The 26,650-nt window shown below is 38.4% G+C and overlaps 5 protein-coding genes across 13 annotated transcripts; 4 read left to right on the forward strand and 1 right to left on the reverse strand.

Annotated features, from left to right (window-relative positions):
• Positions 1 to 109: 109 nt before the first annotated feature.
• Positions 110 to 1,173, forward strand: LOC135167070 (uncharacterized). The gene is made up of 4 exons (XM_064129922.1): positions 110 to 150; positions 202 to 358; positions 517 to 723; positions 877 to 1,173. Exons 1-4 carry the CDS (start codon positions 110 to 112, stop codon positions 1,171 to 1,173), a joined length of 702 nt encoding a protein of 233 aa, XP_063985992.1.
• LOC135166853 (uncharacterized) lies at positions 1,169 to 26,632 on the reverse strand. Of its 6 annotated transcripts, XM_064129512.1 has the most exons (6): positions 5,830 to 6,059; positions 5,642 to 5,713; positions 3,910 to 3,939; positions 3,742 to 3,830; positions 3,215 to 3,550; positions 1,169 to 2,662 (listed from the first exon to the last, which is right to left on the reverse strand). In XM_064129512.1, the coding sequence occupies exons 5-6, from the start codon at positions 3,527 to 3,529 to the stop codon at positions 2,009 to 2,011; spliced, it is 969 nt and encodes a 322-aa protein (XP_063985582.1). In that variant the 5' UTR covers positions 3,530 to 3,550; positions 3,742 to 3,830; positions 3,910 to 3,939; positions 5,642 to 5,713; positions 5,830 to 6,059; the 3' UTR covers positions 1,169 to 2,008. The 6 variants fall into 6 exon arrangements, with proteins under 6 accessions (XP_063985582.1, XP_063985581.1, XP_063985580.1 ...); XM_064129511.1 differs by lacking the exon at positions 5,642 to 5,713; XM_064129510.1 differs by lacking the exons at positions 3,742 to 3,830; positions 3,910 to 3,939 and having other exon boundaries at positions 5,646 to 5,713; positions 5,830 to 6,064.
• LOC135166857 (U-scoloptoxin(01)-Cw1a-like) lies at positions 3,600 to 9,706 on the forward strand. Of its 4 annotated transcripts, none has more exons than XM_064129524.1 (4): positions 3,600 to 3,620; positions 7,945 to 8,013; positions 9,241 to 9,465; positions 9,572 to 9,706. In XM_064129524.1, the coding sequence occupies exons 2-4, from the start codon at positions 7,945 to 7,947 to the stop codon at positions 9,647 to 9,649; spliced, it is 372 nt and encodes a 123-aa protein (XP_063985594.1). In that variant the 5' UTR covers positions 3,600 to 3,620; the 3' UTR covers positions 9,650 to 9,706. The 4 variants fall into 4 exon arrangements, with proteins under 4 accessions (XP_063985594.1, XP_063985592.1, XP_063985593.1 ...); XM_064129522.1 differs by lacking the exon at positions 3,600 to 3,620 and adding an exon at positions 5,960 to 6,105; XM_064129523.1 differs by lacking the exon at positions 3,600 to 3,620 and adding an exon at positions 7,196 to 7,302.
• Positions 12,206 to 22,895, forward strand: LOC135166844 (zinc finger CCCH domain-containing protein 13-like). The gene is made up of 8 exons (XM_064129496.1): positions 12,206 to 12,529; positions 16,506 to 16,553; positions 17,787 to 17,899; positions 18,292 to 18,507; positions 19,230 to 19,894; positions 19,999 to 20,198; positions 20,274 to 20,454; positions 20,895 to 22,895. The coding sequence occupies exons 2-8, from the start codon at positions 16,517 to 16,519 to the stop codon at positions 22,279 to 22,281; spliced, it is 2,799 nt and encodes a 932-aa protein (XP_063985566.1). The 5' UTR covers positions 12,206 to 12,529; positions 16,506 to 16,516; the 3' UTR covers positions 22,282 to 22,895.
• Positions 23,866 to 26,410, forward strand: LOC135166850 (UDP-glucosyltransferase 2-like). The gene is made up of 5 exons (XM_064129503.1): positions 23,866 to 24,346; positions 24,525 to 24,944; positions 25,197 to 25,428; positions 25,538 to 25,763; positions 25,999 to 26,410. Exons 1-5 carry the CDS (start codon positions 23,936 to 23,938, stop codon positions 26,282 to 26,284), a joined length of 1,575 nt encoding a protein of 524 aa, XP_063985573.1. The 5' UTR covers positions 23,866 to 23,935; the 3' UTR covers positions 26,285 to 26,410.
• Positions 26,633 to 26,650: the final 18 nt, after the last annotated feature.

The raw sequence follows: 26,650 nt of genomic DNA on the forward strand, positions 1-26,650 counted from the left end.
GAAAATTTCGTGGAATTTTTTTGTATCAGCTCGCCTTCGTCGGATGCATGGATGATAATGATGATACGGACTGTCTGCTGATGGCCATTGCTGGAGACCTAACGTGATTATGTTTTCAATTCAGATATTGTGGAAGTCCACCATTCATACGTGATTCAAGATCCTTTACGGGAGGTTCATATATAACACAATGCGATGAAGGAAAATATCAGTTTGTGCAGAAACTTCGGTGTATCAACGAAGGAGTAAACGCGTAAACGCGATGATTTGGTTTGTCTTAGTGATTGCCAGTGTTTTTATCACCAATTCCATGACTCTGGAGGCACAGAAAAGTAGGAGACCTGTTCCGATTTTCAGAGTGAGTAGAATAGATCCTTCATCTCTCGGGGTAGACAAATGTCAATCGAACATTTTTCACGGATTCGTGACATAACGATTGGCTAAAGGCCGATACCTTTAAAAAAAATTGGAAAAATGTGGCTTTAGAAAATCTATGACTTGAATTTTCATGTCCAGGAAACACCAGCCGCTGGACTGAGACTTCCGAACAATGCCACCGCTATTCGGGAAAATATTGTGGATACATTTTCATGTGAGGGTAGAATTTATGGGTATTATGCCGACGTAGATAACGAGTGCCAGATATTTCATGTCTGCATACCACAAAAAAATGGAGCAATCAGATGGAGCTTCATATGCCCAGAGAGCACGGTCTTCAATCAGGTACATTAATATTTTATCCCTTCATTTTTTCCTTCTCCAGACATCTCACTACTCGAATTGAAATTTTCTTCCTATTTTTTGGAACAAAAAAAGTCTTTCCTTCGTTATTTCCATTAATTTGAGTCCTACAATTATTCTCCATGGATCGACCAGGCGACATTCGTTTGCACATGGAACTACGAATCAATCCCCTGCAACGAGTCGGATCAATATTACGATCTCAACAAAGAATTTGGTAAAGAGGAGGAAGAACCCGAAAGCACTGAAAATCCGCACAATCCAGAGGACGTGACCTATAACCCCTCTAATTACCCCATCAATAACGAATTACCAGTAACTCCGTTCTATGGGAATACCCGAGGAAGGGGTAAATCGAACCGAGGAGGCAAAAGCTACCCCACGAATGACACAATACGATCTGTAGAGTCCCTAGAAACAAAATCTGTATAATTAGAATCGATTTATTTTTCACAGAAAATTTTCAAAGATAATATACCCCAATTAATATCGCATAATAAATCATTCAACTAATACTGTAATAAGAAAGCAAATGCAGATAGCCTTAATCATGTCCCAGTGTCTCTATATATGTACAATAATTTTCTCATCAATCGCTTAATGAGTCTAAATAAAAATATATAATTTCAAAATGCGCAATATATACAGTAAATTGATATGTTTGCGATAATTGGTTGAACAGGATTGTTCATTACATTTTCATTAGCTAAACATAATTTTATCATAAACCTGTTCCTTTGTCCATAAACGAATATACAGACGCACACGCGCATACACACACTCACGCATACATACACAATCGATTTTGGCTGTTAGCAAAATGAAGGAGAAGTTCGAGAGTTTGGTGACTCTCTTTGATCAGTATCTTTGGATAACTAGCCATTAGTGTTCAAAGACACTCGTGCTCATTTGTCAAAAAGAACAAGTTACAGTTAATGGGAATAAATTAATAATTTTTTTGGGAATGTATCTACAGGGTTGAGTTGTCCATGTCAAGTCAATACATCAGTTTCGTTGATGTGATTCAATGGAGAAAGGTGTGCACGAGGAGCAATTTCTGCTTGGACTTGAGCATTTGAATTTCAAATGAAAAATCAATTTCAGATTGTAATAGCTTTTGTATAAATTTCAATATTATTTCGAAAAAATCTGCTCTCAAACCTATTGGTGAATCCGAATCAGACCAAGTCCTCCTGCACGACACCTTCAACACTATCTACAGCGCAATAAAAATCTCATATACATAAAATTTAATAATCTGCTGACTTTAGGCTTCAGAATCTCTCGTCAAATCGGTTTCAATCTCGTCGGGGGTTCGCAAATCAATGGCGAAACGTTTATTGACATTTGTCGAGGCGTCCTCAGTCTTTCCCAATGCCTTAATCATCTGCGAATAAATTTGGAAGGCTGTAGCCAGGGCGTATGTGAGCTGTCGGGCATGGTGCTTAGATTCGCAGACAAAGGCGTGACATTCGAAGGGCGAGATTTTGCGAAAATTCCCCGAGTCCCTCACCACGATCATGGAGAATACCCTGGTGAAGACTAGATCCTGGACGCCGTAAGAGATTGTCTCAATGGGATACGACTTGGAGATAGTAGGTTCCCCTTTTATTTTACCCAGGGGTAGTAAGGCAACACCCTCTTTGGAAACTACAAGCTTTACGAGAGGCAAAATTGTGTCCGTTGGTAGAGATTTAGCAGCTGCAACCATATTGTCGACGGGCTTACGTGTGTGCTTAATGCCCCAGAGGCCACGCGCGTCGTGGGAGCCCAGGTATTTGACCTGAAACACCTGTGGCAATTCGTCCGAGCCCTCGAATACGTTGTTGTCGATTGATAGCCGTGATAAGTTTGAAAGCACCATCTTTTCTCGTGAGGAGAGCGGGGTGGAGACGTCTGTACGCATTTCGTTGGATTGTGTCTGAAAAAAAATTATCAAGTATTAAATTTATTTTATGTTGGTGGAATGAAGTGATGGAGATGATCGTCCTAGACGAAATTTTTTTCTTTGTTTAACGTATTTAATTGACGGTTGAGATTTTATTGGTACTATAGGAAATTGAAATATAACTGTGAATTAATTTAAGAGAATTCTACGCATTCATAATTCAACAGGAAAGCGGTAAAAAGCTTCAATCCAGTTACCAATAAATATTGTGATGAGTAATCAAACTAATAAAATAATTAAAACCGGTGATTTTTTTTTCTTATGACATGTTAAAAAATTTCATGATTTTCAATAAGGAATTAATATAGTGTACAGTATACGAATTCAAATTTGAATTATTTATAATTTAATGCATCGCCCGAACAATAAAAAAAACCTTTCGATGTTGACTTCTGAACGGAATGTTCTTCGTTGTTTTCTTTTTCGATTTTTGAAAAACAAATTTAAAATTCTTCAGCTCTAACAAAATTCATTTCACTGAACAACAAATTGCAGATCACAAACCGAAGATAAAAAACCACTCACATTAGTATTCTTGTTCACACTAGACGACTGAACTTTGAGGTGATACTCAACGACGTTAGGTATGTCCGGAGTTTGTGGAGTGACTGAGAATCCAGAGGACTCGGTGCGACTGTTGGCCAGCCGGTGGCTTCCGGTTTCCGGTGACGTTGTACCTCCCTCAGCCACGCCTTTTATTACTTCCCCAACGGAGAAGACTGTAGGGTTGTCCGCGTCCTGCTCATCCACCTTCTCGTGCACTTCATTTTTCACTATTTTTTTAACGTGGCTGAGGACCCTATCAGTGCGATTGGTGGAACTAAAATCTCCATCCTCCATGGCATCTGCGTCAATGATTACCTGGAACATCACAATATTCCTCATATTTTTCCAAAACACTGCAATAATTTCGACCATTCGCTTAAGCCAGGTAATTAACTACAACAATCATTGCTTCAATTAACGTAACAATTGGCAAAAAAATCGCATTCTCTTTACAAAATGAAAATTCTCGTCAAAGTACTTATGAATATTGAAAAACACTCGATAACCTTCTAACTAGTGAATCTTCCAGTTGCGTAAGTAATTGTAAGCCAACACCGCTCGCGCTCTGTAATTACAATTATTTCTCCATCTCTTCCTGAAAATGACAATGAGAATTAAAATGAAACCATTAAAATCTCGGATTTTACTGGCCGTGGCTAGAATTTAATGCCCACCTAGTATTGACTGAGGCGTCAAGTGGTCACCTGGAACGTGCATTGAATACGTAATGAGTGCTTTAATTCTCACATGAACCTGCCAACTCTACCTGGCCCCCACGATTTCTGCACCTGACTCACTTCCTGTGTCCGCACTATCCCCCTCACCAACCTCCCTTCATCCGGATATTATGTAGGTAAGAGAATTTTTTGAATACGTGATTCCATCTCAACCGACAATCAGACACGTTTTGATATACATGTATATATATATAATATAATTTTCACATGTACTTTTCTGTTGTTTTGGGATAGAAGTGACTGGAGTGGAAATTTCATAATCTTATTATATCCATTAAAGAGGTCATGCATGAGTTCTTTGATTGAGTTTTATGTGTCAATTTTCGAGGCGTTGCTCGTTAAACAAATCGATTTTTATTTATTATTTTTTCCGAGATATCTTCAGCTACACAGACGACTCAACGGAGGCTCGATTCAATGGGCCCATTGGCCCTGTCGCCGTGAAAAAAAGGCAGCGTAATGGGCCCGAGGGATGTGGTCAGGTGCAAAATACAGAGAGCACGTGCGCCCTATTTGACAGCTGTTTTCCGGTGCCCAAAACGTTGGAAATATCCTGATACTGTCCGTTAAATTTTTGAATTTTCATGATAACAAGAAAAGATTAATCGCTTCATTTTATCACGTAAGATGATAATTCTGAGAATCTGGCGATTGTGGTTAACGATGTGTGATATTATCGTGACGTCATAGTAATACTGATAGAGAGTTGGATTATTACTAAGGTGACTTGTTTTTTTATTAAAATAACAGTGAAATGATTCCCTGATTGGAAAATTCAAGCAGCGAGTTGTCTGAATATTTAATCTAATGATAATTTAGAGGCCAGCGATATTTAATTCCCAAAAGTCAATTAAAAAAAAATCTAAATGTCATTGACATGTGAGTGACAGTCTGAAATGAAGATTCCAGGAACAATTCCACCTGAAATTGAATTCAAACTTACAATTACTGTAGAATTTTGATAGAATAACTGAACAACTTGTACTCGGAGTAAAAAAATGTCTGGATAATCCACACCGGAAGGGCAAAAAAGCCCATTACAGTACTTCCTCGAAAAAGAAGAGGGACACGATAAAAATAATGGTAACGACCGTGTGCCATCGAGCGTGCCACATTTTCGCATTGGGGGTTAATCTACCCATCCTCCTCCGATATGTATATTTTCTTTTTATTTTGCGCTATTGTCAGAATTACACTTAATTTATATCCACGAGTATTTCCGATACAAGAGCATCAACAATGCAACTCCGTGTATGATGTTCGCCTTTTCATTTGCGATGGTCCGAATCGGAGAGGAGTGAGTAACAATAAAGAGAAATGAAGAGTTATGGAGACAATCGGCGGGATGTAGGAAGTGACGCTTATAAACAGTGTTTATAACAAACGGTTGGGCAGGAAGTTTACGGCCTCCGGGACTGTAACGTCCGAAATCACTCGGCCGTGCACCAAAATAAAAAAGTAAATGAACGGATCAGAATGCAGGGGGATGGAGAAATATATTTTTTCCATTGCCCTGCTGTGGAAGAGAGAAACTTTTCGAATTATTGTGATGAAGAAAAACAACTCGATAGTTATGGAAAAAATTAAAATTTTAATACGAGAACTCCGGCTGTTTTTTAAAGAAAATCTTCACCTCGTTCAACCTCAGCCCATCACGTCCACAACTTACCCACCAGGTGCATGAAATTCCATTCCCATAAACACCTGTTGGCCTCTTCAGCAGACGTAATCTCCAATAACACTTCGAATCAATCAATTAAACGAATAAAAAAGCATCACCACGCAAGAGAATTAAAAAGAATTTGGAAAAAAAATCTCTTATCCGAAACGAGCACCAACATTACATCTCATGCTCACCTGTAACGCGCACCGACTTCCTGGTGATAATAAATTCCGTTTACGCTGACGGTGTTAGAATAAAATTCGAGTAAGGTGAGTAAAAAAAATATGTATTTGCGTGCGTCGCTCAGTGAGTCGCAACGGCCACTGCTGGTAAATGTGGAACACTTTGAATACTGGCAGGCTGAATCGGAAAAAAGTACCGCCTGCCTCTGTGTCACTGATAAACGGTTTTATACCGGTATACGTTGTCGGGTGATTGCGACAAGTCGTAAAACATTTTTGAGATTAGAGGTAACTTAATTATCAGCCTTGATTCAATTATTTTACAATTTTTAATGGAAATTTCGGGGTTTTTGACATCACCGAGAATATTATTGCCATAAGGTTCCAAGAATTCTTCAAAAAATCCTTGAAAGCTACCAAATAGAGAAATGTTTTTATACAGGTAGTTGATATGATAAATAAACAATTGAAAGAAACTGAAAGTGTTGCATTTCCGTTACTTAATCTTCTGAAAAAAATTTCAGGTTACTCTCTCTCTCTCTTTCTCTCACACATATTTCGCATACCTTAATTAATAACGTAATTAATCAGTATAACCGCGTCAACAGTCACTAGACATCAGGAAATACCAGAATTAATCCATAAATTATCCGTGGATATTTCGTAACAGCCGTGTTATTTATTTATTTAACCATCATAATTAATTATTTAATAGCCCCCGACCCACGAAACCCTTGCAAACGAATAGGTGAGAAAATTTCGTGATAGAAACGACTGAAAAGATGTCTCGGAAGTCATCACCGTTACGCCATTGACATGTCAATCCCTAATTTGGGAAATAATTCTTCCAAAAGCACATTTGAAGTCAGGGAAAATGTAATACGTCGTTGCGTATAGACAACGTCAGGAGTACTAATTGATAATAGTGTGTTGCGACCTTGATGATCGAGAATACTGATATAAATGCCCTGTAATTTCGGTTGCGATGATTTCCATCTTTGACAAGGATTTTCCGTTTCAGTGAGAATTAAAGCCAAGCTGTGGTAATCTCTCCATCTTTCATTCATATGAAGACAAAAATACCGCTGAGTAAATATAATCGCGAGAATAAAATATGTCCGAAAATGGGGCAATACCGGGACTCATGACAATCAAAATTTTCCTTGTTTTGTCAGAAAATGAACAATCGTTTCGACCGAGTCGCAAAATAAACAATTTTTTCAAGAATGTCGAATCCTATTTTTGTATGAAAATGTCTGATAAAAAATCCCTGTGCAACAGTTCCCTTTTTTGAACAGATGATGCAAAATCGTCTAGTTATCGTCCCGACGGAGTAGCTAAAGTATGAGGTTAGTCAGACAGTGTGATATAAAGTAGTGCAGGCCACACAGCCTCAAAAGCATTCTTCCGATTATGATAAAATATATGGAAAAATATTTTTTAAACTTATTGACATAATCATTGACGTTATATTGGGAAAAATAGGTAAATTCTTTATTATCTGAATGCTAAGTTCCTCCCCGACCCCTGACACTGTATCGAACTATGGCATCTCCTCTTATGTTGGACGATAACTTTGACGTTGACTATTACAAAATACAGAACCCTAGCTGTGCGCAACAACGATCATCGTACCAAAACAATTCCGAGACTCCACAGAATTTAGATTAGCGATAGAATTGCATGGCCACTCAGTTGGGGAAGGGGTGGGATACACTTGTAAGAGGAGCTCTCAGAACATCCCCTCTTCTTCTATGGGTCTTCACCTGAGAGCATATATATACCAACTGTACTGGAGCATCTTAGAATTGAGGAGGAGACAGTGAATTCGTTTTATGAGGAACTTGTCAAAAACATAAATACAAAATTATAAATGACGGTTGAGATTTTTCTTTAAAGGTTTGATGGAGTGATGATTTATTTTCCTGTGATTTTTTGTTTGCTATTTCAAGAGTGTATTTTTTCCATGATAGACTTCTTGCAACAAAATACCATCATATTGTCAACAATTTGTTAAATTTGTTTTGGATTTATGACCAGTGATTTCGTTTTATTCCAATAGAACTTAGTTGAATTTTTATTGCTTTTTCATTTTATTTCAACAATTTTTTTTTTGAAAATTTTTAGATGATTTCGCAATTAATTTGTGGTCTTGTTCTCTGTACCGGGGCCCTCCTGTATCAGTCGACAATGGCGGTGAGTTAAAACAAAATAATAGGCATGTGAATGTGATCGACTTCAGAGAAAAAAATCCAATTCTACTAATTTGATTTTCTAATTCACATGAAGTCAGAAAAAATAACTGCGAATGAATGCAATTTGAGGAAGATATCTCACGATTTTGTAACAAGGACAATTGTATCGTGTACTTAATCAGTCTACCCACAGTTAATTAATGAATTGAATTTTACGCGCATGAAATTTCGTAAATTTTTGCGTTTGCCAACTTCTTCCCATTATTTTCACTCATTCAGTAATTATCTCGCAAGATCAGTCAATTATCCCTTGTAATGATGGAATCTCATTTGTTTATTTATTCATTTGTTCTTAATAAATTTTTTCCTCTTCATAATTTTCCAAAATACTGCTAATCATAAATCGAACTTAGTCATCTTTGTAGTAGAAAAAAAATATATTTTTTAAAAAACAAAAATAATTAATCAGATCATGAGGAATACAATCTTGTGTAGCATATCAGTCAGAATTACATTTTCAAGGGGAATGACATATTAAGAAAAGGTAATTTCGTAATAAACATTGTTTGTCCACAATCTCGATCAAAAATAGAATTATGAAATGTTGGAGGTGAATATTAAACAAAGGATGGACCTGCGTCATAAAAAAATAGGAGAGTTAGTCGTGTATGAAGACTGCGCAATCCATTCATTTTCACCGGAAGGTGAATACGACAGGAGAAACAATAAAGTTGCTCCAATCGAATTGAGATCAGTGCTACCATCACACGTTGGATGATGAATTGTAGTTATAACGTAAATTCCTGTACAATGATAACAACATTGGGATCCGCTTGGGAGGCCATGTTTTCCGGTCAATACATTAAAGCTCAGATGTTAGTAACAATCAAGACCTTGATTAGCGATGTTCATCGAGACTCATTAAAAAACAATTCCTTGAATTATTGTCGTTTTTGGATCTTTTTCGTTTTTTCCTTCCATCAAAAAATGGGTCTAACATAGTCCCAGAATTTTTTCACAAAATTCCTGGTCCTTTTACTTCTTAAGAAGTCTTAATTATCTTTCACGTTCTCATGGAATTATTGTAAATAAAAAATTAGAGGATCAAACATGATCAGACAATTTGTTTTCACAATGACTTTCATTAAGAATTCGCCTCATTGCCGAGTTTAAGTAATTCTTGATCTTTCAAATACAAGTAGTGTTGTTTATATTATAATGTTTCCAGCAAGTTGATGGGTATCGGCCAGGAGTGGATTATCCAATTTATAATTCCGTTCCCTTCGGACTCAGTTTCAACTGCAGAAATAAATTACCCGGCTACTATGCAGATCCTGAAGCAAGATGTCAGGTCTGGCACTGGTGTCTGCCAAACGGCCGAATGTACAGTTTTCTGTGCCCCAATGGCACGGTCTTCAGTCAGACCACTCGCGTCTGCGACTGGTGGTTCAAGGTTACCAACATCTTCTCATTATTAAGCTATTTTTATTTTTCTGTTATTAATTTAAACTATTTTTTCTCAATTATAATTTGAATCGTCGACTGAATTTTAATTGCAGGTGGATTGCAACGATTCCCCAAGGATTTATGGCATTAATGATGATTTGTACAGAGACGCCCTCGGGAACAGAATATAAATTATGATACATTATACATTATATTTATGCACTGAATAAAAAAAAGGAAAGCAAAAATTATTGTGTTATCTTTTTCCATTTAATTCAATTTAAGTCACTTACCCGCGGCGATTGTTCGAGTGTCGGCGTTTTTCTTATTCACTGCCGATAATGAAAATTTCTTAACAAGTAATTGAAGAAAAATTTTGTTGAGTGGATCGCAATGAGTACTAAAAGTACAATTTTACGAACAACAATTAGGGTGGCTATTTGAATCCTTAGTCTACCGTTCCGGACATCCGGTTTCCTAATCCGTAATTTTGGACGATTTAAAAAGGAATTGGGGGAACACATCCTCATATAAATTTCCAAATATACTACTAGCATCATGCTGCGCAAAGTACACTCGACTTTATATTTATATCTAAGTACAAAATCCAATGAGTCTCCAAAAAAGCGAAATCGATGTGAATGTCAATCGAGGTTGAATTGTATAGTATAATATATATTCCCCTCCCCTGTAATGTTGGCGATTTCTTGGCATGATTGGGCAATAGAAAGTGAGTGGCCCAACGGGCGACTTGACTCCGGAGCTAAGTGATCGGGTCGCCTCGCCCCAGCGTTCAGAACCGAAAACTCTCCCGTTCGCTACACTTTCCGTTTAGGCCTCGCTATGTGTTTTACATGCACCATTTGTTACGCCGATACACTCCTCTCTTGCCCCTCCACCTACAACCACTCCTCCAACGATCAATCACAGTGAAAGTCTTTTTCCCGAAGCGGTAAAAAAAACGATACGCTTTTCGACACATCGAAATTCCATCAATCTAAATACTTGGATTATCGAATTTATCGGAGATGTTAATCGGCGACTCGGGGGAATTTTCCAAAGTGTTTAAATCCTCTACGAGATTTCGGTCACGTAGTGTTTGTGAGGAATTGTCGTTGACAACAGCATGCGAGAAGAGAATGCTAATTAAATCGAATGGCAATATAAAAAAAAAACTAGCAGACCATTGTATTTTTTTTTTTAATGAATATAAATATTATTGGCGTTGTTGAGAAATTAGTTGCTAAGCAGGTTTTTCCATCACACTGTGAGTGCGATAATGTAATGTTTCAGGCATGTGATAAAAATATTTTTCGGATCACTAGCCTCCGACTCGAACCATAAACCTTCCATAAGCTGGAGATCACTTTTTCGTATTCAAATCAAAATATATTACCATTTAAAATTAAAAAAACTAATGAATGAATTAAATTCTAATTACTGGCTGTTAATAAGCCTCAATAATAGCTATTTCATTATTCTTAATTTCTAAGACAAGAATTTATTGGAAATATCATTACAAATTTGATTTTGAAATGAAAAGTAGAGAATATTTTTTGGAAATTTCCCCTCTAATGATGAACGATCCTTTCCGAGAAATTCTTTCTCAACATCGGGTGTAAAATCTTCGGGACGGGTCTTCTCCCAACGGCCTTCACAACTCCCACAAAAAGTCAATCGTGAAAAATAAAAATTATTAAAAAAATAACGACTCGACGTCCTTTGGAGGTCAAAGACGTTTAAAAGAAAGTCGAGTGGCTTGGTAAAAACAGGATGTCAGAACTTTTTACTCATTTCTCACGATAATATCGAACATTAGTGTACCTCACGAAAATCACATACGCGTATTTCGTAATACGATGCTTCTGTTTTTTTTCCGTCCATAAATTTGATTAAAAGTCCATTAACACGAGCCTTTCTCTTTTTATTTGGAAATTAATTAGAAATTCAAAGCCCTTTAAAAATCCTCTATTGTGACATTTTCAACGAAATTTTATTCAAGAATTGACAAGTGCTGATATTCTAGGATGTAACCTAGTTGCATTACAGGTATTTACGTAGGTAGATTGTTATGTGGACTTCTTAGGGCCCCGGGGCACATCGTAATTCGCCGCATCTTCTTGGATATGTCGCCTGCGTCATTTGGTGTGACTCTATGGGACGGAGAATAGGAGGTTCTCGGGACTACTTTTACTTTCAATGACTGGCTTACATGGGAGGGGGGGGAGGGGTCTAAGGGTAGTTGGGCCTCCGGGGGGTGGGAAATGGTGATGGGACATGAATTTTTCATCAATTCCGCAAGCGAACGAGGACATGCCTCAGAGATGCGGGAATTTAGAGAAAAAATACCACACGACCGATGGCTATTGTGTAGAATTTAATACCAACGTTATGTGCTCATTCCGAAGGCAATCTGGAGTAGGTCGAAGACTAATGAAGAATGCAATAATTATAAATAAAAAATATTCCATCTCTGAGCCTCCTAAACGTCTTGAATTGGTTCCTCAAGGGCTTCCCGATGAGTCCCAGTGAGGCCCAGGCCAGCCAGCACCACCCAAAAGCTCACCTCTTGGAGAACCCCTCGGATCACTACGCTACTGCTCAGCTCCTTCAGCACCTCCACCAGCCAAGAGAAAGGAACCCAAGAGAGATACAAAAGATGTTGAATTACGCCAATGCTGTTTCTTTATCCCCACTACAGTGACTTCTCTCGAATCCGTCGTCGTAGAAAGCTCTCAAATGGTAGTTGGATACCAACGGAGGGGGATAAGTGCTCCTGGTGTTTTCCACTTCCACTTGTTCAGTCCCAGAGCCGGCCCCAGACGGCGAATAATCATCCGAGAAATTTTCTAAACGTCGTTCATGATTTATCCAGTAATTCCCTTAGTGGTATCAATTTATCTATTAATTGGTAATAATTTCGGTGCTGATTGAAAAAGTGCCACTAGTATCGTCAACCCCTGGCTCCGTTGGAGATTGTGCAAATAGTGGTGGTTGTGAACAAGTGCGGATTCATGTAAGCTTTGGAGTATACCAGGAGGAGAAGACCTCGGCGGGATTTTCATTCAACGGTATGAAAAATTATAAGAGTTTTCGTTATTTATTCGCCTGGGCCTTTCTCGTATCATGACATTTGTTCGAGGGTATAAGGAAATATATGGTTTCTTGAGAAAGTTGACAGAGCCCAATGGTCACGTGAAGAGTTAGTCAATTGGAGAAGGTGAAATTAAGTCATGGAAAAATGATTATGAGTCTCATTTCTCCGGGAATTTGTTCAACCAGTTTTTTATGGTAACGGGATTATTGGGAATCGTTTGGAGGACGTACTGATCATTATTTTCACGTGGTCTTGGTTTTTCAATAGTCGTTGAGGACTTTCAATTCGATTTTACAGCTTGACAAACGTTATACTGCGGATTCAACCATCTCCCATAAAAGAAATTGTATTTAATTTTAAAGAAATTAAATGAGGTTGAATCCAAGAGTCATTGGGTTTCCAAGATAAATGAAGTGTCTGTCCAAGTGCCTTTTAAATTTATAACGAATCCATAAAGAATAAATATGAGACATAGACTACACTAAAAATAATGCTTTTGGAATTGCATCTACGGTAGAAAAAAAAATTGGTTCTTAACCCCAACCAACCTATCCACTCTATGATAATTAGACTGGTTAAATACAGAAAGTTAGTTATACTCCCCCCGTTGAGAAACCATAGCTCTCCGGCAACGGCAATTGGAACCGATCCCAATGGAATCAACGGGAAAATTACTATCGCTCAACGCATAACCACCACGACAAACGCGAAGGAAAACATCCGGAAGACGCACTTTACCCGGCTAATTATCTATGCTTGACTGTGGAAAGGAAGCAGCTAAGTAGTTCACCTCAGCGCTTGGTGCATTGTTCGCCGGAACCTCCACTCATCTCCCAAAATGCCAGCTGAATATTGAGACAATTTCTCCGGCGAAAGGCACAAAAAAAATATTAGAATCAATATGACGTATTCGTTCTGTTGCAACGGCCTTTACACAATAAAATCCCAGGTTCACGATAAATCAGCGGTTATGGTTGGACAATTGGCGTTCAAAACCGAGAGTGAAAATACCTCAAATCGTTCAACTACACTGAATACCAATTTCTACAATTCACAAGGGAATTTACAAGTGAATGAATTCATGTAGGGAAAAATTTTCACTTGTTGTGAATTTTAAGTACATTGTTCAAATATAAGGAACAACAGAATTGAATTTTATATTTACAATAATAATAAAACACATTGACAATATTCCAACTCTCTGAGTATTTTTTTTCGCATTAAGTGCGAGGGCTTTCATTTGAGCTCAATGTGACTTTAACTTTTCGAGAATCTATTTTCCAAAGTTCAAATCCTTATAATCAATAATAATAATAATAATACTCAGATTGAGAAACGTAATTCGAAAATTATGGAACGGTTTCGCTGACTCTAAACCCCAGTGAATTTTTTTGCTTTTTTTTTTTTAACGCAGAGCGAACAAACATTTTCTGCATTAAATTAGCATGTACTCCCCTACGGTTCAATGCACTCTATAACGTCTCGGCACGTCGAGCACAACGTTCAGCAGCAGATATAAAGTACTTCATGAAAAACGATAATCCCCCCGAATCAAGTGAGTGCAAAAAAAATGTTGGAAAAATCCATGATTTCACGTGGCGTACAAGTTCCGGCAGACATAAAAAACGAAAATGAATGGTACAATGCAGCATGGAGGAAAAGGAAAAGAATTGAAATTTCTCGCCGTACTGAAGCCTCACGAACGTCCTTAATATCTGGTAGTCATCTCCCCTTGACACAAAAAATCATCAACTAGAATATAAAGTGAGAGTTAACGAGTGAGAGAATTTCGCGGGACTCCCGAAAATAGACTTAATGAGAGTGAATTATTAAATTATAATACACTTACACAACACACTCACACGACTAATGCTCGATACGTTTGACCTTTAGAGATTGATGGGTACCGCTATGTACGAGACGTAACGTAATGAACAGTGCTGAGGTAACCAAGTAGCATAAAGTCATCAATAGTAATGTCACTTCCTTATATTTTTTACACCCAAATTGATTCATATGTCACACACGCGACGGCCATCACGTTTTGGAATAACGGCCCTTCGGTAAAATGAAACATATGTATAACGGAGAATGAACTATTTCAGTAACCGGTCGAGAGAATTTCAAGCTCGATTTTTAATTTTTTTTCTATTCCCTTCTTATTTACCAATTTCATATACTACAGTCATCATGTGTATTATATAATGTGGGTATTTTCTCATCACGTAAAAATTTTACAAGTGAGAAATGACCACTCAAACCAGCACATGGCGCAATTTTTTCAAGTTAAATCAAGTCAATGTCGCAAATGACCTTTCAAGAGGCATTAGTTATTCAAATTAATTACTGCCTTGACGGAATAAAATTTCCCTCGATGGAAAAATTGAAATTTTCCAGATTGTTCAGTGAAAATCAAACAATTCCCATTTCTCTCCCCATTTCTCATATGTTTGAACTATTTGCACTGAGCGACTCCTTTTCACGAGTTGACATTTTAATTCGAACAACTCTAGTTTGTCCATGAGCAATGAATAAACACACCAGAGCGATAAAAATATACGCTGCCTGTCTGCAAGGTTACTTTCACCATTGACTACACATTGACTACAGGTAGCACAGTTAGGGAGTTACACCTGTATGATCAGTCCGCAGTCGTTTCGGATATTAAAAAGCCGCCTGGTCAACTGTCGTAATGCGGAAGTAGATGAAAATTGTACGACGACATTCATATATCGTGCATGCCTCGAGGATTCCATTTAATCACCAGACAAGGTCACAACCTGTCATTATCATCACCACCACCATCAAATACCTCCCCAAGATCCCGCAAGTGATTAAAACAAATATTCCGGATTTAATAAATTACTACTTATTCCTCCAATTTTGGAGTTATTAAACATATATTACAAAGGAAACAGGATTTCACCAGTTGAAGTTGCATAAATATTAGTTGAAAAAAGATTTCCATCGATGAACCTGCTCTTTCAGACAATTCACGACACCCTCTGCCATTCTACTGCCTGCAATAAATTTACAAACAGGAATTTTTTTCCACATATTGGGGGACTATTAATGCTTTCCGATTCATACAAATAAAACAAATAAAATAGTTATTTGATTATTTGGTCAATGTAAATGGTCAACTTCATACTTCAAATAGTACTTTATTATACTGACCTCGTGGAACTAGTATTTCTCATTAATTTTCATAAAAGAGTGATAAATCTGTTCGAAAAATCACTCCCAAGTAACGCCCGTGTATTACGTGATATCAGGGTTTATATAACACCCACATTATCCTTTTGCATTATATGGTTAGCAATGGTGACAGCACCAGAGAAAGTTTTCACCTATTCCTTCGGTTCGGTCATTGGTGGATTATAGCTTCGGGGATCACCAGTTACTTGTACACATTTTTTAAAACATCCCTCACCTCCTTTCGTCCCAAGCGCATCCAACGAATCATTATACCGTATTGCTGGTTACACAGGTAATCCTATTAGTTTTCTTCAAAGTGTGGGTATATAACTTCATCTTGGCTGGTATATTATGCGCTCGGAATTATTCAGTAATTTGAGGTGTGTAGTTTTCGTTATTTAGCCACATCGATTTAATTATCAGGCCTGAACCTTTCTCATTAATCTATATTCAGTCCACGTAGTTGTTAAATTACACCACAGGCGTTTACGTAAAGGAATTGGATATTTCAGGTGGATTTTGGTCAGTTGAAAGAACGGTTTAACACAGGCATGGGATTGTTTAAAAAAATTCTAGTATTGCCGCTTATAATGTTATTACATTTTATACGTCGGTAATAATTTCATAAATTTCGTCAAAATTTTTAGGGCCTTTTCCGAGAAATAAGGGATCTGAATTGAATAAATTTTAGTTAATTGACATAGACTTTATTTTGTGTAAATGAATCATTATTTTATTTATTTGTTTTCCAGAAGCTTCAAACATGCTTGAGAGGAGATGGCTACTGCTCACACTTTATGGTAAAAAAAAAATCCCAATATGTTTTAAATATTTTTGCTTTGTCCCTTGTGTCTGATGCGAAGGCCAACAGTTCTCCCGGAACGCAGTGCACTTTGCATAAATGAGAAACCTTCTGGGCATACTAAAACACCATTTTTTCCTCCTCTCACAAGTTGTTGATGAAAAAAAAAACAAGGGTGGGAGGGGGTTTAGCAATTGACCGATGCGAAAGGTACATTTCTTGTTTTACTGACACGCCCATATCGTAACAAACTTCTTGTTATTGCTCACTGTATTGCAAGCCGTCTGATTTTTTTTTAATTTTTTTTTATTCGATTCTCTCCTGCACACTATGAGCCCAGTAATATTGGTGTGGTTTATCAGCTCAAATCCCATGGTGATATAAAAATGAAAACATTTAAAACATGATCCCGTTACACGAGCCGACAAAACTTGTGAACGTGTTTTTCATTCGAGGCCGTCCGCTCACCCGGCTTCCCAGCCTTCGCGCATTGCCTTTTATTTTTCACACGACGTATATTTTTCCGAAAGTTTGAAAAAAACAATGTAAAAAAATTTTGCGACGAGTGGTTGGACTTGTTCTGGAGAATGAAGATGATGATTATGGTGGTGATCACTCTCACATTTGGTGATGAGTTTTTATAGGTTTCTTGATTTAACGAGGATGTGACGTTCGGATGTGAATTAAACAGAAAGCTGGGACTTTTTATTTAATATTTATTTAACTTTTTAAAAAATCTGGTGTGAAATGGTAAAATGATTAGAAATAAATGTCTTGTTCAATTAGAAAGAGAATAAAAAATCTTCCCATACTTTACTGGAAAAAATAATCATTGTATCAAATTATTTTTCAGTATTACTAGTAGACCATTTTGAGGGTCGAAATTTTGAAAGTATTTTTAAACCGATTTGCAAAAAAATGCGAGAACGATTGTGATGGGGGTCTAACTTTGACAGCACACGTAATGTCAAAGTTAGATGCACTCAGCCTTGATCCAATTTTCATACAATTACCCAACGTATTTTCTAAACTCTCAACCACCCCCCACCCCACTTTTTCCTTCCTCTTCCCGAGACAAGTTGCATCATTAGTGCCTTCTAGTTCTGATTTTGCAACAGATGCTTCGCCAGACTTTTCGCAATTATCCAGTGAGATACTATCCGTATTATCTCCTATCTAAATGCAATTTCGCCCTGAAGTCAATGAAATGTTTGATATTTTTTCGCTGAAGGAATTTTCTTGGCCTTCGCTGGATCAGACGCTGTGAAAGCCAGCAGACAAAAATTCAAAATAGCAACAACAAGCACAACAACGCAAGCGCCTGACGATAGCGAAGACGTTGAGGTGAGTAATTCCAGAAATAAAATTGAATAATAGATTTCACTTTCCCTCTCGTGTTGCAAATGTAATTCATGAGATTAAACTGATACTTGGACGAAAAATAAACAAGTGAAAAAGTGAATTGTTTGTACGTGGGTACGAATTAGCAATGCATTCTCCAATCGATTTTTTATTTTTCAAATTTTCATTTCCATCTTTTATTTTTTTTCTATTTTTTGGTTCCCATGAGAATAAATGAGAATAAATTCTGAATGGCGCATCCACTGGGCGGATTGAGTGTCTTTCAATATGTCATGGTCGCCATTAATGAAACTGAGGATGTAACAAACTGGTTATTTAACGTTTGATGAGTCGCTGAATAATTAATATAAATCAAATATTCCAATTGTCAATAGGCGACGACTCTGTCCGGAGATGTTAATGCAACGACTGGTCACACCTTAACTGGAATACCACAGATTGACTACATATGGGATCCAAATTTGCCTCGTGAACTAAACGGCTACAATCTCAGTGAATATCCATTCTATGATAGTATACCCAAGGAAATTGACTTCAAGTGTGACGGATTGCATGATGGTTTTTATGCTAGTGTGCCACACAAGTGTCAGGTAAATGAAGAAGCCATTCATCCATTATTGATATTAAAATTCAATGAAATAACATTCTATCATTTTTCAAAATCAAAACTACCCTGTATGACAATGTACTTTACATATACATATTCCTAATAGCACCGACCATGCTCTCACTTCAAAACTCCACAACTTATTTATTATTTTTTTTTCTCTACCGAATTCGTAAACGATATTTTCTAAAAGGAAGAATTCTCTTCAACTCGGCGTTATTATTGGACGCGCTCTGAATGCCTTCAGATAGTAAAACACCGCAAGTTACTTATCTTACACGCACTTCTGGTGTTCCACCGGGGGGGAAGGGGGGAATTCCAAGCGGTAACATGCACGAGAGGAACAATATGTGTTACACTATGTGCAATTACCGTGAGGCCTCGGCAAACGCCAGTGTGAAAGCCATACACCAGAGTGAAAAGTGTGTTGAAATCCATCTCTTTTGTTAAAAATTTTTCCCTTCGCTATTAGTTTTTCTTACGAATAATCTCCCACAAATCTACACTTTGCAATGACACTGACAAAACTTGGACAAATATCTATAGATAGTACATTTGAAATACATTTGGGAGTCAGTTTGTCCTTCAAAGATTTTCATCATATCTTTTTCAAGAAAATCCTTCTCATACTTTTCGGGAAATTCTTTGAACGATTTCCTGAAGATTTTCAATTTGAACAAGAAAAAAAAATCTATTGTCTTTCAGGTGTACCATCATTGTCTCTACGGCACGCGTTATGACTTCCTCTGTGCGAACTTTACTGCATTCGATCAGAAGACATTCATATGTCATTTTGCGTCAGAGGTTGACTGCGCCAATTCCAAGAAGTACTGGCATAGGAATGATGCCCTTTACAAAGCAGCGAGTACCACTCCACCGCCCACGCCCTCGACTACAACAACCGTGAGAACAACAACGACAACATTACCTCCACCATCGGGTGAAGGTAATCGTCCCACGAGGAGGAGACGCCCCTTCCGAAGGCGCCCTGCCTACGACTACTATGAGGAGGACTACTACGACGATGAGTTTGATCGTCCAAGAGGCCGGGGAAGTTATGATAGACGAGATGATTACGATTACGAGGACAGAAAGTACATGAGAAGAGATCGCGAACGAGATCGTGACAGAGAATATAGGGAGAGGGATGGGCTGCGTAGGGAGACCGATCGGCCTGAGCGACCTGCCAGGGACGAAAGGGATCCTGGCATTGGTAGCCCCCGGGAAAGATTCCACCCCAGGAATAATAGAAGGGACCCCACAAGACCGTTGAGAGATCCCGTTGATGAGGACATCAGGCCCATCAGAACACGGGATCCTGATGACGGAGGGGACGACAGGGGGGATGATGACCGTCGTCATGAGAAAGTGTAAGTAGTGTAAGACAATTAGTCGGACAACATAACAACAACTGTCACAATGACTTCCTATTTAATCGAAGACTCGAAATAAATCATTAGCACGTCCTTTTCAGTCCCATAAAAGACGATTATGACGAAGATGGGCCAACGGCGCCATCAGGCCCATCATCCGGAGACAGCCTGGTAAAACCAGCAGCTCCAGCAGCATCGGTCTACGCGCGTCCACGAACACCTCCTAAAATCCGAAGGCCTGTACCATTATCCGAACAAGACCGATTCGCCTACAAAGCGACATCAGTTCAACCGCCCGCTGGTAATCATGATTTTGCATTTCTTGATCCTCAAAACTTGCCCAAATCGTCATGTAATATGTTAATATGACAAATAGGAGATACCCGGAAGCGACCTACCGAAGCACCACTCCTCGACGACGACTACTATGATGACGAGCTAGAAGATATTCGCCCACGACGGCCAATGAGACCGAGGAGACCGTACAGAGAACGAGAGAGAACGTTTTACGATACACCTAGGGACATACGAGACCGGGAACGTGATCGACCCTTCAGGTAAGGTAACGTACACGAATAATTTACAGGCAGCTGTCTCCTTGATACAGCTGTAATTATACGTGGATACGTATATGATTATTCGTTTATATTTTTTGCATTTTTCAAGGGATATTTGTCTTCTGTCCAATTTTCCATAGAAACTCCCCGAAATTCTCTGACCTTTTGAGAAACAATTTGTTTATTATTTGTTCCATTTGTATTTTTGTCTGTTTTTCAAAGCTATAAAATACTTGTTGAGTTATCTGAAAATATATTGACCCCCCAGATTTGATAGAACCCATAGGCGTATCCACATAAGAAAATACAGAGAAACAAAAATGATCTAAATCTACTAAACCTCGGAATAAACAGCAAGACATATGACAAATCAATCATGCTTTCCTTCAATATTAAATTGGAATGAAAGGAACGGGCTTTTTTTCTTTACTTTTTCAAAGGAGTCGCTATCGCGATGATGGCGAGGAAATCAGATCACGCAAACACCAAGATCGCCCAAGGGAGAGGTACTATGAACGCAGCAGAGATAGAGCACTGGACCGAGGAAAAGATAGAGTACCTGAACGGGAATCGAGACCCGCGGGGCGACGTCCACTGGATAGAGAGGAGAAGGAGGATCGCGTGAATGATGGAAGGGACCATGAGGTAGTGGATGGGCTGAAAGAGTCCAGGAAATCATACAAACACGGAGATACAACAATAACAACAACAACAACAACCTCAACAACGACGACAACTACCACACTACGACCGGAGACAATGAGACCACCTGAAGAATCAGATAAGCAACTTGTAGATGACGATTACAGTGGAAAACCCATAACTACGAAAGGTGACAAGCCGTCGTCTGATCATGAGCACTCGAAAGCAGAAGGAACGAAAACCGAGGAGTACTCTGATGACTACTACGATGAACCTGAGTATCCGCCGTCCCCGCCACCGAGGACCGCCGTCAGAATCGTAAAACGTCCATTCCTGCCATCACGCGGGGGGAATCCCAACCCCAGAGGCTTGTATCCAGTTGGTGGCAAAGCACCTGAATCTAGAAAAGAGGTAAACCATTCACCGGACTCTCAAGAACGTCGAAAGCCTGAGAAAGCAGGGGATGAAAGACGGAATTCTGGAGTCGATGACAAGCGAGTTTATGATGCTTACAAGGTGATCCAAACAGAGGCCCAACAGAAGAGGCCTGACTTCGACCGACCTGTCGCGAGGAGGCCTATTGAGGAGACCAGAGACAGTGATGTCATTCAGGTTGATAATGCAGGCTTCAACGGTGTTCAGAGAAGGCCTGATGAAGATGAGAGTGAGAGAAAGCCTGCAGTGCCTTGGAACGCCGAGGAGATTCGAGGTCACGCAGAAACATCTAGTTCTTATGGCTCTTATACGACTGAAGCCAACAGAGTTGACGTTACTGGACCAAGCGGACCTGGCGGCAAGCAGAGAATTAATGAAGTGTCTCATCAACTTCAAGATATTCCTGAGAGCGAGTACGATGTGACCCTCAACGAAGCACTTACACCATCCTTCAATCAAGAGTCCAATCTCCCCAGCGGTTTTGTCCTTCCACTTCATCGTCAGCTGATCCGAGATCCAATTTTACAATCATCGGATAATAATTACAAGATCTCGAGGCCTTTCAATCCACAGGGAGGACAGCAGGGGCATAAGAGCTTTGTTCCCAGCACACAGTTCAATCCTCTTGGAAAGATCCCGGAAAATGATGAGAGGCCTAGATCTGTCCAGTACTACAGGACTCCTGAAGCTCATGGCGGGGGCCAGTACAGAGCCTCCAGGACCCCCTGGCACGATTACACTGGATACTGAGGATACACTGGATACACTGGACACGCATCCTTTGATTAATTGAAAATCGCTTGGAGATGTTGGTACAAGTGGAACTATCGGAGAGGAGTATTGCGTTCACGTGCCCCGTGTAGAAAATTTTTTGTCTTTCAAATATCTTTCTGAAGGGTCTTTCAGTGAAACATCCGAAGATTCGTCAAAAAATCACTCCAAGATATTCAAACAACAGAATTTTTTCCACACGGGGGGGAGATTTGGTTGTTTTTACTGTGGACAATAACTGGCGCAGCTTCTATCACACTCTGGATAAAATCATTGCAATCCTTTCTCCTTCTAAAGTGAAAACACTATCAGTGATAAATATTTTCAATTTCTAGGTGATAAGTTCTGAGCTCTGTGTCTCAACATAATTAGATTTTTTAAAACTCCTGTTGAAGTATCAACTTTTGGAGGATACAAATCCTTGTAAATACTCAAACATTCGATGATTAATGATTAGTTTTCCCTCTTTTCTTTCTCGTTTAAATTATTTCACTCCTCCTTGGTCCTCGAATGAGAGTCGTCGTCTTGATGTATGTCATTTTACTTTATGTAAATTATGTCAGTATGATAATAAATTTTAGTATTGTCTTGAGCGTAGGATTACTTCATTTATTTAAATTGTCAACGAAGATTATCTATTGGAATAAGAAATACATATGTCGAACTATTTCGGGATGGACCGATGAGGGCTCTGGTTACGGCGGTTTACTGGATCGAGTATACGGCAAGAAATGGAAAAATATTGAAATCACCGGCCGTTAAATTGGCTTGGTGGGAATTCTATCCGATGGACTTTAACGGATTTATCGTAATTTGCATTTTCATGACCCTCTACATTATTGCTAAAATTGTTGCCTTTACGTGGGTGAACGTGGTTCACAAGAATCGCCGACAGTATTCAAGTAATGCATTGACTTATAAGCAGAGCCAATAGTTGGATGACTCGTTCAAATTTCAATCATGCCTAACAATAAAAATACCTATTTAAAATCGTTAATTTCTAAAAAGGAAGGCAACGATCAATGAATCGAGATACGCGAGAACATATCGACCAAGGACATCCATTATTCAGTTATGCACAACAAGATCACAAAATACTATGAACCGAATGGTCAATGTGTTATCTATTTAAAGTTTTAAAAAATATCATAAAGTTTGAGATGTTATTCAATAGCTATTTCAAAGGTAAATCAACTTATTTCATTTAACTACAGATAAAGTTAAATATTTGGATCCTTACAAGTTTCTTTTATACAGATAGTTTTTCTTCATCATCACACCGATCTTCCCGACAATCTTTCAAACATTATTTCAAATATTTCTGGAGCCTTTTCGAATGACCCAAATTTATCTGCATGGGAGGCTAGATAACACAATGATAAGGGTGAAATTCAAATTAAAAAATTTATCTGTGGAAATTATATGGCTTCAACTCAGCATTTTAAATTGATTGACTTATCTGTATTTTCCACCTCTGCACTGCTTAAATTACCGACGATAAGAATTTCAAATGACCCAGAATTTAAGTTGAAAAAATATTACACGCAGAATACTATAAAGAGAATATGATTTTGTGAAGCCTGGCTAGTAACCATATCAAGCCTCAGAGCTAATCAACGAAGGTGGCATTAGCATGGCCTCACTCCATTCTTTAACATTATTTTTTATTATTTTATCATGTCAAAGTGAATTACACAGCGCTCTCAAAATTCTCGGAATCTTTCCCCTGACGTCGAGCAGTCATTTTCTCATGTATGGAGGCCTGATGAAGGAGCTAGCGAGACGTGGACACAAAGTTGATGTCATAGGAATGTTCCCCCAGAAGAAGCCGATACCCAATTATAAGGATATCAACATCAAGGCTCATGGACCGTTCTTCCTTGCCAATAATATGACTTATAACGAAGCCTTGGAATTCAGAGGATTATGTGTCGAGCACCTGTTGAGAATTTGCGGGACTGATGCTTGTGAGTCGCTCAACAATCCCAATGTGCAGAAGGTCTTGAAAGCTAAGAAGGGAGCGTACGACGTGATAATTGTCGAGGTAAAATATTCATCGATACTTTGGCTCACCCAGATCTTCTCTAATGTCAATCATAATTTGTATTTTGGCTTTTTACTTTACGGCCAATACATTATGATCTCTAGCATTGGTCTCCCCTGTTTATCTACTACTCATAACTATGCCTCATTCGCAAATAGATTATTCCATTGTCTTTAAGCTAGGCTTCGCGGATTGCTACATCGCCATTGGACAGCATTTGAACGCACCTGTTGTGGGAATAATTTCTCTAACAGCAGTGGATTGGCTGCTGAACCCCTTTGGAAATTCTATGAACCCCTCTTACATACCGAGTACTTTTGCACACAGCAGTCAATACATGACATTTTGGGAACGACTGAGTAACACACTCATTACTCATATGGTTGAATCACAAATAAGATATCACATGGACAGACAGTTGGAGTACGTGGAGAAGCATTTTGGAAGACGATTGGGAACCATGAAGGAGCTGTATGATGAGGTATCGCTGGTGCTCATTAATGAGCATTTTAGCGTCAACGATATCCGGCCCACGACACCTGATTTTATTCAAGTTGGGGGATTGCATGTAGCGAATGGTGATCAACAGTTGTCACCTGTGAGTGCCTGGAAATGGATATATTTAATATGAATATATATCGTCATAAGGACCTTTTGAATTTCGCAGCTATAAAGCAGATTAATTCGACTTTCACTAGTGTCCAGTTTTCAATAAATATATCGTAATTTAAAAGAAATGTCAAATGTTTGACATGCCTACTTTTTGTAGATCCAAATGAAGCTTATGAGAAGAGTTGGATTTGATCAATAGAGCCATTGGTTATTTTAAATAATTTTTGGCTAATTTTAGGACTTGCAAAAATGGTTGGATGAGAGTACCCACGGTTGCGTCTACTTCACATTCGGATCGATGGTGCACTTTGAAACTTCCCCGGAGAAATTAGTCAGGGCGTTTTACGAAATGTTTGAACGAATAGCACCGGTCAGAGCTCTTATCAAGGTACGTTATCCTGAGACTCTTCTGCCTGGTTTACCTAAGAATGTGAAGTCAGCACCCTGGATGCCGCAAGTAGCTATATTACGTGAGTTGAGTTAATCATTTTTTTTCAATGCATTGCAAAAGAAATTTCTTGTAGCACTGACTAAAGATAACAATTACCTGAAGTAGTTATCAATTTTGTGTTGCTCTAGAACACCCGAACGTTAAATTATTCATCACTCACGGGGGATTAATGGGAACGCAAGAGGCTATTGTGTATAAAGTTCCTATGGTTGGCATTCCTTTCTTTGTTGATCAACCAAAGAATCTGGCATCCTATGTAAGCAAGAAAATTGCCATTTGTCTAGACCTCGATAATATCACTGGCGATATACTGACAAATGCTGTGAAGACTGTGCTCAACGATCCCAGTTATAAGTAAAGAAGATTCTACTCTTTTATTATTTTCTTAAGGGGAGACAGAATAATCTAAAAAATCCTAAATTTTCTGATAATTTCGCATAAAATTTTTGGTACTTATGCGGAGTCTATAAAAACTAGTGTTTAACTAGTGTCCAACAGGCAATTATTTTTATTCGGTTTTACCCCTTTTCGGAGGCGTCCAACAATGCTCATAACTCATTTACAAATGAAATTAATGATTTGTTTTCAGGAAAAATGTGGAGAAACTGTCTGAACTATTCTTAGATCGACCGATGAGCGCTATGGACACCGCTGTCTATTGGGTAGAATACGTAGCTAGACACCGCCCAATCCTGAAATCACCGGCACTTAAACTGACCTGGTGGCAATTACACCTATTGGACATTTATGGATTTCTCACTATATGTCTTATCATTGTTCTCTACATTATCCGGAAGATTATTATGTTATTGATGAGGATGATATTACCAGGAAAAAATCCAAAAGAAATTTCCACTTCGAAAAAGCATGAATAATTTAAATACGTACTGCGACACTGTTTCATTTCAATTATTATCATTTTAGATCATTGAAATTGTACAGAACTGCCATCGATGTTTAATTGTACGTTTTTTGGCTTGATAAAATTTTAATATTCTGTACGCATTGGTACTTTCTCGGAGAAATAATTTGTTTTAAGTAGATAAGAATATTGTAAAAATATGTGGAATACTTTTTACCCACATACTTTAATTTTTCCTCGGTAAAGGATAACGTTGTTGCTATTCTTGAGAGGTATGTCTTAGCACTTTTGTTTAATTAATCTTTTCCCCCCTTAGAGAATTCCCCACTGCTGATCATACTTTATTACACAAAACCACAACTCCGATAGCACGCATCAG

The sequence above is a fragment of the Diachasmimorpha longicaudata genome, chromosome 10 (assembly GCF_034640455.1).
Source record: "Diachasmimorpha longicaudata isolate KC_UGA_2023 chromosome 10, iyDiaLong2, whole genome shotgun sequence".
NCBI classification, from domain to species: Eukaryota; Metazoa; Arthropoda; class Insecta; order Hymenoptera; family Braconidae; genus Diachasmimorpha; species Diachasmimorpha longicaudata.

What these genes read in the sequence shown, in the direction of transcription:
- LOC135167070 (XM_064129922.1), top strand. Translation starts at nt 110, where the DNA reads ATGTTTTCAATTCAGATATTGTGGAAGTCCACCATTCATAC. An exon ending in TGGAAGTCCACCATTCATAC is followed by an intron (nt 151 to 201) that starts GTGATTCAAGAT and finishes AATGCGATGAAG; the next exon opens with GAAAATATCAGTTTGTGCAG. An exon ending in GACCTGTTCCGATTTTCAGA is followed by an intron (nt 359 to 516) that starts GTGAGTAGAATA and finishes TTTCATGTCCAG; the next exon opens with GAAACACCAGCCGCTGGACT.
- LOC135166853 (XM_064129510.1), bottom strand. An exon ending in GTGTGAACAAGAATACTAAT is followed by an intron (nt 2,663 to 3,214) that starts GTGAGTGGTTTT and finishes ATTTTTTTTCAG; the next exon opens with ACACAATCCAACGAAATGCG.
- LOC135166857 (XM_064129524.1), top strand. Translation starts at nt 7,945, where the DNA reads ATGATTTCGCAATTAATTTGTGGTCTTGTTCTCTGTACCGGGGCCCTC. An exon ending in TGTATCAGTCGACAATGGCG is followed by an intron (nt 8,014 to 9,240) that starts GTGAGTTAAAAC and finishes TAATGTTTCCAG; the next exon opens with CAAGTTGATGGGTATCGGCC. An exon ending in TCTGCGACTGGTGGTTCAAG is followed by an intron (nt 9,466 to 9,571) that starts GTTACCAACATC and finishes TTTTAATTGCAG; the next exon opens with GTGGATTGCAACGATTCCCC.
- LOC135166844 (XM_064129496.1), top strand. Translation starts at nt 16,517, where the DNA reads ATGCTTGAGAGGAGATGGCTACTGCTCACACTTTATG. An exon ending in GCTACTGCTCACACTTTATG is followed by an intron (nt 16,554 to 17,786) that starts GTAAAAAAAAAA and finishes TTTTCGCTGAAG; the next exon opens with GAATTTTCTTGGCCTTCGCT. An exon ending in GAACGTGATCGACCCTTCAG is followed by an intron (nt 20,455 to 20,894) that starts GTAAGGTAACGT and finishes ACTTTTTCAAAG; the next exon opens with GAGTCGCTATCGCGATGATG.
- LOC135166850 (XM_064129503.1), top strand. Translation starts at nt 23,936, where the DNA reads ATGGCCTCACTCCATTCTTTAACATTATTTTTTATTATTTTATCATGT. An exon ending in GCCGCAAGTAGCTATATTAC is followed by an intron (nt 25,429 to 25,537) that starts GTGAGTTGAGTT and finishes GTGTTGCTCTAG; the next exon opens with AACACCCGAACGTTAAATTA. An exon ending in CTCAACGATCCCAGTTATAA is followed by an intron (nt 25,764 to 25,998) that starts GTAAAGAAGATT and finishes ATTTGTTTTCAG; the next exon opens with GAAAAATGTGGAGAAACTGT.